General features: G+C 34.8%; 1 protein-coding gene across 1 annotated transcript; it reads right to left on the reverse strand.

Annotated features, from left to right (window-relative positions):
- Nucleotides 1-8,166: 8,166 nt before the first annotated feature.
- Nucleotides 8,167-11,126, reverse strand: LOC104242740 (profilin-2). Its single transcript, XM_009797820.2, has 4 exons — nucleotides 10,729-11,126; nucleotides 8,933-9,070; nucleotides 8,444-8,589; nucleotides 8,167-8,354 (listed from the first exon to the last, which is right to left on the reverse strand). The coding sequence occupies exons 1-3, from the start codon at nucleotides 10,849-10,851 to the stop codon at nucleotides 8,455-8,457; spliced, it is 396 nt and encodes a 131-aa protein (XP_009796122.1). The 5' UTR covers nucleotides 10,852-11,126; the 3' UTR covers nucleotides 8,167-8,354; nucleotides 8,444-8,454.
- Between the last annotated feature and the right edge of the window lie 242 nt (nucleotides 11,127-11,368).

Below are 11,368 nucleotides of genomic sequence, written 5' to 3' on the forward strand. Positions count from 1 at the left end.
TCTAGGCTGAAATATGGCAGGTCAAAGTTCGAGTTCGGGTTATATCGAACCAAGGCGCAAATTTAGATCGTCGAGTCCGTGACCCAGAGACCGAGCAAGATCGAGGGAAACTTACCGAACCAAATAACGGAAAACCAAAATATCTGCAATCCGTCGAGGATCACGGCGAAAATCTCGGCACGTATCAAGAAGATGCCAATTAATTAGCAAATCATGAGATTTTTTACATTGTATAGAATTATACCAAAAATAGAACACCCCCATTATATAAATGGGGGTTTTGATCATTTGTAGGACATACGGTAACACGCAAAAAGACAATAATATACTGATCATTTCTAGTTCTTATTATCTTGTTGTTCTGTTCTAACACTAGTTGAGACATTTCTTGGCTCGCGGTTGATCACACTCAGAAGCTAAGGGTGTTCAATATTGTGGTTTGCATTTATTTTATTATCGTTAATTTCAACATTAACCTGTCTTCTTAATTTGTATTAAGTTATATCACGTATCCTTAATACCATGTACAAATTCAATTGTTATCTAATTTTAAGGGTAAACAAATAGGGTGCTATGTAACTAATTGATTTTACACATTCGCTTTTTTAATTACCTCTTAAGGTATCGTGGTTCGCAAACTAATACTGAAATTGTAATACAAGAATTGATTATTTTTAAGAATTATATATATATATATATATATTTGAAAACGTAAAAATAATTATACATAATAACTTGAACATATTAGAAGCACATCTAAGAGATATTCGAGAAAATTATAATCAAACAACGACCGTTTATGCAACACCACTCTTATTTTATCTAACGATATGTGACTAGAAATAAAGTTGAAAATGTTAATTGAACAGACTTGTTCATAATATTGAATAATGCAGGTGCAAACTGTTTATTTGGTTGTACATTTGCAGAAGAACCGCTTAAATACATATAAAAATTGGATGATTATGGAGAATAAAAGGTTTAGCTTGAGACGTGTTAAAGACATTGTCCTTAAGGATATTTTGCTCATACCGAGATAAATAATATTAGGTGTATCCCCCAGGATTCAACAAGCTCTTCTAGTATAATTAGGAGCAAAAACAACAAAGATTTATAAGAAGAAAATCCAGCACAAAAAAAAGAAGAAGAAAAGTTTTTACTAATTTTATTCCTTTTCAAAGGGACCACACAAAGGACTTATATAGTCCAAAAACAGAAAGTACCCATCTGATAATGAATCTAAGCCATAAAGGCTCATCCAAATTTTTAACGTTGCTTTTCTGTTAAACAACATAAAGACAATCATTAAAAACATTTAACTCCATTAAGGAGCCAAATTCCAACTGATGTAACGTAAAGAAACGTCTAAGAAATGATTCCTAAATTAATGTTAAGAAGCAGTCAACTAAGATCATATTTGATCAGATTCAAAGATGTAGAAAAATAACTTATTTTGATAGTCATTTAATGATAATAAATATTATATTCAAAGTTATTCTAATTTACTTTTACACACATTAAAATATATTCAAATTGATTGGTCATATAAAGACCCATTAAAAGAGTGAACCTAGACATCAATTTAAATATTCTTTTTGAGATATTAAAAATATTATTTTTTTAACAATCCCCCACATAGCTCAAAAAGAATATTATAATGAAAAATAACAAATTTCGCTGGATTTTCACAAATGAGCATAATGCATGGAATCTGGTGTCTCTTGGACTATGAACCAAACCTAGATAAAATAAGATTAAACTTACAGAACAATTGGTGAAGTTTAGAACTTCTATGAACCAAGAATTCTTTTGTAAGTTTAGTGTCTTACCTATCACATTATACCGGCACACACTTTGTTGTTTGTCGCGGTTTTGCGCTAATAGGCCATGCACGCGCTTGGTTTTCATGAGTGCTCTAGAAATTTTTTGCCATAAATTTCATAGGAGCGGCCCCACTCCACACTCATATAGGTTCATCCATCAAGTGTATTCTGCATCACAATACACCACCTATAAAAGACTATGGATTAATAGATTAAGAGTTTAATAACTCAGCCTCTCATTCCTTGCAGACTTGCACTATATACACACATACACCATAGGAAGGGATATAATTTAATAGTGCACATTTGATCAACTAATGACTTGTTATTACCCATATGAACCTACTTTATGGGATCTCCAATCACATAGGTTGGGTTACCATCATAGTTGATATAACTCAAATTGGCAAAAGTCTCATTCCCCTCGATGTTTCAGATATTAATTTTCTTCCCAAAGGTTTAATCAGAGGATCGGTCAAATTCACTTCTGACTTCACATAATCTATGGAAATAATTCCATCTCTCAGCATTATCACATTATGTCTCAATCGGATATGTCTACTCTTCCCATTAAAAGATTTGTTTTTGGCAATGACTATTGCAGCTTGGCAATCACAATGCATCGACACAGAATATGCCGGTTTAATTCCTAGTGGAATACTTGCCAAAAGATTCTTTAACCACTCGGCCTCATTGCCAGCTAATTCCAATGCCACAAACTCAGATTCCATGGTAGATCTAGCTATTATTGTTTGTTTAACTGATTTCCATGTTGCAGCACCCCCACCGAGGGTGAACACATAACCACTAGTGGATTTTGTCTCATCTGAATCAGAGATCCAGTTAGCATCAATGTATCCTTCTGGTACAGTGGGAAATCCACTATATTTAATACCATATTTCATGGTACCTCTCAAATATTTCATTACTTTTACTAATGCATTCCAATGATCATGACTTGGGGTTTTGAGTATATATACTCAACCTACACACAGCATATGCAATATCAGGTCTAGTAAAATTCATCAAATGCATTAAACTGCCAATAACTTGAACATATTTATTTTGATCTACAGCATCTCCTTTATTCTTTTTTAATTGACTACTAGCATCATAAGGAGTGCTTACAGGTACCACATCAAAATTATCAAATTTTTTAAGAATTCTTTCAACATAATGTTCTTGAGTCAACATCAAACTATTGTCATCTCTTATAATTTTCATGCCTAAAATAACACTAGCTTCTCCCATGTCTTTCATCTCAAAATTAGAAGACAAGAAAATTTTGATTTTATGTACTAAATCAAGGCTAGGACTAAAAATAAGCATGTCATCCATATAAATGCAAATAATAACACATGTACCATCTATACATTTTGTATAAACACATTTATCTACTTCAATTGATGAAAACCCATCATTAATCAATACTTGATCAAATTTTTCATGCCACTGTTTAGGTGCTTGCTTTAGATCATATAAAGATTTTAACAATTTACATACTTTATTTTCTTGTCCAGACACTATACAACCCTCAGGTTGCTCCATGTTAATTTCCTCTTCCAAATCACCATTTAAAAATGCAGTTTTAACATCCATTTGGTGAATAAAAAGTTTATAAATAGAAGCCATGGCAACTAAAACACGAATCTAGGAAATTCTAGTTACAGGAGCATAAGTGTCAAAATAATCAATATTTTGCTTTTGGGTAAAATCTTTTGCAACAAGTCTAGCTTTGTATTTATCAATGGAACCATCCGGATTGAATTTCTTCTTAAAAATTCATTTACAACCAATGAGTTTAGCTCCCGGAGGTAAATCAACTAAAATCCAAGTTTTATTTTGTAAAATTGAATTTAATTCTACATCAATAGCTTCTTTCCAAAATGAGGCATCATACGAAGAAATAGCTTTAGAATATGTTAAAGGATCATTATCCACAATATAAGTATAAAAATCATTACCAAAAGATTTTTCTTTCCTTGGTCTTTTGCTTCTTCTTAAATCCTCACTTTCAAAATCATTTTTAATAATTGGAACATGTGAAATATTATCACTTGGAATAATAGGAGCATCAGAAATTTTTTCAAATTTTAAAGGAAAAATATTTTTAAAAAATTCAACATTTTTTGTTTCAACAATAGTATTATTTTCAAGTACATCACTTTTGACTACTAAAAATCTATATGCTGCACTGCTTTCAGCATACCCGATAAACATACAATCAGATGTTTTAGATCCTATTTTCCTTTTCTTAGGATCAGGCAACATAACTTTAGCAAGGCACCCCCACACTTTCAAATATTTCAAATTAGGTGGATACCCTTTCCATAACTCATAAGGAGTTTTACCCGTTTTCTTATAAGGAATTCTATTTTGTAAATGACAAGCAGATAAAATGGCTTCACACCAAAGATTATCCGAAGCACCAGAACTAACAAGCATGTTATTCATCATTTCCTTTAAGGTCCTATTTTTTCTTTCCGCTACACCATTTGATTGTGGAGAATATGGTGGAGTTATCTCGTGAATTATCCCTTCTTTCTCACAATAATCATTCAACAAAATAAATTCACCACCTCTATCGGATCTAACTCTTTTGATTTTCTTATCTAATTGATTTTCTACTTCAGATTTATAAATTAAAAACTTATCAAAAGCTTCATCTTTATTTCTCAACAAATAAACTTTTGTATATCTAGAAAAATCGTCTATAAAAGTCACATAATATTTTTTCCCTCCTCTAGTCATAGTTTGTTTCAAGTCTCCTAAATCTGTATGAATTAAACTTAATAATTCAGATTCTCTAAATACTGAAGCACATGATTTCTTAGTTTGTTTAGCTTCTTCACAAACCTCACACTTATCAATATTCGAAAAATTAATATTTGAAATAAGACCTTCAGAATGCATTTTTTTAATATAAGATAAACTAACATGTCCTAATCTAGCATGCCATAAATTAAAAAAATCAATCAAGCAAGCAGAAGTACTAACATTTTCATTGATAACATTGAGTACAAACAAGTCATGGTTATAATAACTCTTGCCAACAAAATTATTATTCTTGGTCAACACGACCTTATCAGATTCAAAAGAAACCTTCACCCCCACTTTTCCTAATAATCCCATAGAGACCAAATTGGCTCGGATACTAGGAACATGCAACACGCCATTCAATGCAAAAGTTTTGCCAGATGTGAGTTTGAGAAGAATTTTGCCTTTTCCAAGAACTTGAGTAGTTCTTGAGTCACCAAGATAGACAACTTCTTCTCCCTCCTCAACTTGGGTGTAAGACACAAAGTCTTTTTTGTTAGCACATATGTGCATAGTGGCTCCAGAATCTAACACCCAATCTTTCACATTGGCCACAAGGTTCACTTGGGAAACAACCGCAACAATTATATCATTCACTTTGGCTTCGGTCAAATTTACTTTAGCCTTAGTGGGATTATCATTCCCAACCCTTTTTCGACATTGAGCAACATAGTGGCCAGGTGTGCCACACACAAAGCAGTTGCCTTTTTCTTTGAAGGTTTGATTGTTGGTTTTGGATTTATAACCATTTCTTTTATCATACCTGTTACTTGATTTTCTCTTACGGTTGTTCTCCTCCACAAGGCTGCTTCTAGTAGCAATTTCTTTTCCTTTGTCAACCACAGCGTACTTGCGGTTAAAATTATCTCCACCAAAAACAGCAACAGAAACAATTGGTGCAGCAGGAGTAGTAGCATCGACAACAACATTAGCAACGTTATTCTCCATAATAACAGCGTAATATATCCTTAAGATTGTTGTAAAAAAAATGGATGATTATGGAGAATAAAAGGTTTAGCTTGAGGCGTGTCAAAGACACTGTCCTTAAGGATATTTCGCCCACACCGAAATAAATAATATTAGGCGTATCCCCCAGGATTCAACAAGCTCTTCTAGTATAACTAGGAGCAGAAACAACAAAGATTTATAAGAAGAATACCTAGCACAAAAGAAAGAAGAAGAATTTTTTTTACTAATTTCACTCCTTTCCAAAGTGACCACACAAAGGACTTATATAGTAAAGGCTCATCCAAATTTTTTAACGTTGCTTTTCTGTTAAACAACATAAAGACAATCATTAAAAACATTTAACTCCATTAAGGAGCCAAATTCCAACTGATGTAACGTAAAGAAACGTCTAAGAAATGATTCCTAAATCAATGTTAAGAAACAGTCAACTAAGATCATATTTGATCAGATTCAAAGATGTAGAAAAATAACTTATTTTGATAGTCATTGATAATAAATATTATATTCAAAGTTATTCTAATTTACTTTTATACACATTAAAATATATTCAAATTGATTGGTCATATAAAGACCCATTAAAAAAGTGAACCTAGACATCACTTTAAATATTCTTTTTGAGATATTAAAAATATTTTTTTTTTAAATATATAGGTTCGGTTGGTTCAGTATGGAAATCACGAACAACAACAACAACCCAGTAAAATCTCACTAGTGGGGTCTAGGGAGGGTAGTGTGTACGCAGACCTTACCCCTACCCCAAAGGAGTAGAGAGGCTGTTTCCGAAAGATCCTCGGATCAAGAAAACAAAAAGACAAAAGGAGACAATATTAGTATCACCACGAAAATTATAGGAAAAATGGGAACATGAAATCCAGAAGAAAGATGCAAAGCAAAAGTGATAGCTAGTAAAATAGGTCCTGCATTGAAAACCGAAATAGTAAGACACAAAATTGCCACTAGCTATCTAAGACAAAACCCCTACTAGACTAGTCTCACAAAGGTACGAAGTAAGGCAAGACTCGACTACCTCCTAAATTACAACCCTAATAGTCGACCTCCACATCTTCCTATCAAGTGTCATGTCCTCGAAAATCTGAAGCCTCGTCATATCCTGCTTGATCACCTCTCCCCAATACTTCTTAGGCCGCCCTCTACTTCTTCTAATGCCCTCCACAACCAGCCGCTCACACCTCCTTACCGGAGTATCTGGGCTTCTTCTCTGAACATGTCTTAACCATCTGAGCCTCGCTTCCCGCATCTTGTCATCAATGGGAGCCACGTGCACCTTCTCCCGGATATCATCATTTCTAATCTTATCCATCCTAGTGTGCCGCACATCCACCTCAACAGCCTCATTTCTGCTACTTTCATCTTCTGGATATGTGAGTTCTTAACAGGTCAACACTAAGCCCCATACATCATAGTCGGTTTAACCACCGCTTTATAGAACTTACCTTTGAGTATCGGTGGCGCTCTCTTGTCACAAAGGACTTCTGATGCTAACCTCCACTTCATCCATCCTACGCTAATACGGTGAGTGACATCCTGTCGATCTTCCCTCTCCCTGGATCACTGACCTAAGGTACTTAAAGTTGCCTCTACTTGGGATGACCTGTGATTCACCACTATATGACATATATGCTAGCTCAAATTGATTGTTATCACTTATTACTTCTTAGGCTTGGAATGCCACCAATAATTCACATATACATAAAGAAGCACCTTGCGTAATCCATGATCTAACCACGTGTATTAGGAAGATGAAAAAGAAATTGGGACCGAATTTTGTATGTACCACTACTTTAGCAAACACATCTTTTGTTAATAACTACCTTGAAACCATGTAACCAAGGATAGTAAAGCCTTCCACTATCTACTAATATTACGAATAATATCAACTTACGTACCAAAGAAAGGGAGGGGGGGGGGGAGGGGGAAACCTCACGCCTCATCTGCTCGTTTTTAATTCCTCTTATTATGGTCGTTTATCTTTCCTTGTGGGAATATAACTACTAAACGATTGTATAATTTTGAGATATCAAAGCTATGGGCTTCAACTGATCAGAAGCTCAATTTGTTAAAACACACATGCTTACTTGACGATCAACTATTTACGTTTGAGGAGTTAACTTCTATTTTAATACGTCCAAATTACAATTATTTTCCGTAACTTCTGGGTATACAATTTTATTCTTCCAAAATTAATACTTTTGGATCATGTCATTTTCTTTTCAGATAGAACATGAGCTTTCATCTTTCAAGTATAAGTTTGTAAAAGTCCCTTCTATTAAGCAATAGATAATTTGGCTGTTAACTTTGTATAGTAATATCCCTATTTGGGGTTCATTCTTATATCCACGATGTCAATATAAATTCACACAAGTCACTTATTTCTCTCATACATAAAGGTTAAAACTCCTGCATTACGCTGTGACTCAAAAACCAGTCCGACAATCTGCTTGAAAGAAGCCGCTGAGCACATTGCACATTATTTTTATTAACGAATTTATAGCCAAAGTATAAACAACACAACCAAACAATGTCAATCTAACCAATAGATCAAAAATCCAAATTTAAGCCATTTCATTATATATAACCAACCAAGTGCTCAATGACAAAAGCTTATCAGTAAAACCAGAGAAAAAAGAAATACAATGATAAAGCAGTTCACCATTACAAACTTCTCCTCATGTAAGCAGCAAGCATGACTTCTTAACAGCCACAATTATGTAGAATACTATTACACTGCAAAAGATCCAACTCATCATAAGGTGATAAAAGAGACGACGGGATTTGATACTAATGGCAAAAAAGAGGTCCAGAAATCAACCTACCAATAATATGCCTAGAGGCCTTGCTCAACAAGATAGTCACCAAGCCTTTCAACAATCATATTGCACTGGCCAGGAGTCATTGGCTCATCATATATTCCAATGATCAAAGCCTGGTTGGTTTTCTTAATAGTGATACCACCTGGACCCTGAAAATAACCAAGCAGAAAGCCAAGATGACATTACAATGAATCCAAAGCAAATCGCCACAAAGATATATATATATATATAGAACTCGACAAGTACCATTTATTTCATTACCATCACCAAAAGATACCAGGATGATAACTAATTATTTAACATTCAATGGGAAATCTGTAGATAGCTTGTATCACTTGGGAAAAGGGATAAAGATTTGCTCAACCCAGCAGGTCGTTCAAGCATCTCAAGGAGGCGCAAGTGAGTTACGGAGTTTCCATGCCCACTTTAGATAAGATGTGTATGCAAGGAGACTAATGGGAATTCAAGCTTTAAAAAACAAAGATCATGTACCTTCTTCCCTCGGATCACCGCTCCTGGCTCTCCCTGAATCACCATGTATTTTGTTCCCCCGAGATATAAACCAGTTGGAGCAAGTGTTCCAGGTTCAACAAAGTCTTTCATTATGCCTGTTATTTCTTCTGGCTTGAACTGCCATAATACATAAAATCAATGAGTTAACAATACTCCAATAATAGACAATTTAAGACCCACAGGCGGTTATGTCCACCCATCCCTTCTTTACTCATCACCATTCCAAGGGAATGGTGGTGAGCAGGTCAGAGAAATGAAGAGAAAAGATCGCAAAATGAAAGAAGAGAAAAAAACACCATTTCAATTTTCTACATTACAGCATCAGATTAACCACACCCATAAGATGCAACCGTCAGACACTAGCATAAAACAAGTGGAGAACAGCAACCGTAAAAGCTAAGTTTCTCAATTACTTAGCTAAAGTGGTGTAGCTGTAACCTGAAACTTCAGCACAATCAATCAGAAATTATATCCCCTTCCTGGCTCTGATCCCCATTGTTTCCAGCCAGAAAAAAATCTCTTCCTAAGAATCTTGAGGTTTAATCAGACTAGACTTCTTAATAAAAGTTTAACTGGAGAGAAATAATCATTGAGTTATCCCTTTATATTTTTACTTCTTTGGCTTAGTATTCTTTTTCACGTCAACCTTCTTCTTCTTCTTTGGGCCACTTGCTCCCATCTTCTAGTTTAGCCTTTTCAACTAGGTAGGCTCTCACCATTCTCTCTTGTTTTTTGACATGTTCTTCACCAGACTACACTCTCCCTTATCACACTCTCCAAAGAAAATATAAAAACTGGAGACGGGTTCCGCTCCATGTTGGATTAGCACACAATTCTCTGCTCAACTAAATATATGTGGATCTCTCACTGATAGGATCAACTGGAGTGAAGCTGACAGAAGGTTTAACAACTAGAAAAGTATGGGGGAAATGTAAAGCTTGAAGCTTTCTTAACCTCACTCCATGTAATTCCTCTCACCAATATTGCATGAGGTTTTACATCTCAATTTTCATAGAGAAGGTCCCAACCCTGTAAACTTCCTAAATTTTATAACGGTGGTGTTTGGACCAGCTTACCGGACATTGACAATTCCACTGGATACCTCCTACACCCCTCCCCCAACCAATACAGATACCAAGTAACTCTGCTCACCAAGGCTTAGGCGGGAAGAAATCATCTTGGTTTTCTTCTATAGGTTTTAAGCACCTACAGGGCACTAGAAGAGCCAAATAACCTAATATTCCTTCCTAGCACGCTTCCAAAATTCTGTGTTTAAATATTTTTCTGCTTACTTCCACTTCAATAATTTTTCTCTATATTCTTAATTAGAACCACATTCAGCGCTCAGCAAATAGATAAAATCAACATAGATATTAAACAAAGGAAACTTATATCCCAAGAGCAAACTAGGCTGAGGTACACAAATATCAGTCAGCTACTCCTCAATCCCAAATTAGCTGAGGTCAACTATATGAATCCTCTGTATGACTATCCACTCTGCTCTGTTCAGATCCATTTCATTCCAATAACAAATAATCATCTAAACTACTTTGTTTCTCCTTTCTTTTAACCCAACGTCTGTAAGCTACCCCCAATAAATAAATAAAGCACCAGAACCTTCGCCAAGGCGCATCCCAATTTCTTTATTCTAGTCCACCAAAAATGCAATAATTCAACAAAATACCTAAATAAGAAAAATCTGAACCGCTTGAATCTGAGTAAGAGCAGAAACATATGAAATCTAGCAAAATTGGAAGTGGGTATAGAAAGGAAACCTGAGGAAAATTGGCGGATTGAGCCCAAACGGTGCCGTCTTGACCAATAATAGCAGCAGATGTGAGATGGTTACCTTCAATCTCACACAGCAAGTGATCATCTACATATGTTTGCCACGACATTTTTTTCTGCTTTTTCAGTGATTAACCTAAGTTTCTTCTTCTTCAAAAGTTGCTCCGAATCCCAGATCTATAGTTCAGTGAGATATTATTGTTTGTGTACTTGTGCTTGAGTAAAGAAAATGGGTTGATAAATGTGATAATGGCTTTTCTAGAAGTTGCGTTGAGGTTAAGCTGAATTTAATTTCTTCTTTAATGTAATAAATGGTCAATTTCTTTTTTTTCTTTTGGTGTGGAATAAGACTGGAAGATTCGGACAACTATAAAAATCTCCTTTTGACTTCAAGCGGACACTTTATTGACATACATATCGTTAGAGCCCTCAAAATCATTCCAACCCAACCCGTTATTTAAGTAGGGTTGGGCTGAGATTTTTTGAGCTCCGGCCCAAGTCACTTCGCTACTCCTTGAAGTTTGATCGAGGTTGGGCTTGGGCTGGCCCGTAGGCTAAAAATTAATAAATTAATTAACTATTAAATATTTAATATTTAAAAAAGTAAAAATTAAAAAAAACTGTTAA

Source organism: Nicotiana sylvestris, chromosome 8, assembly GCF_000393655.2.
Source record: "Nicotiana sylvestris chromosome 8, ASM39365v2, whole genome shotgun sequence".
In the NCBI taxonomy this organism is placed as follows: domain Eukaryota; kingdom Viridiplantae; phylum Streptophyta; class Magnoliopsida; order Solanales; family Solanaceae; genus Nicotiana; species Nicotiana sylvestris.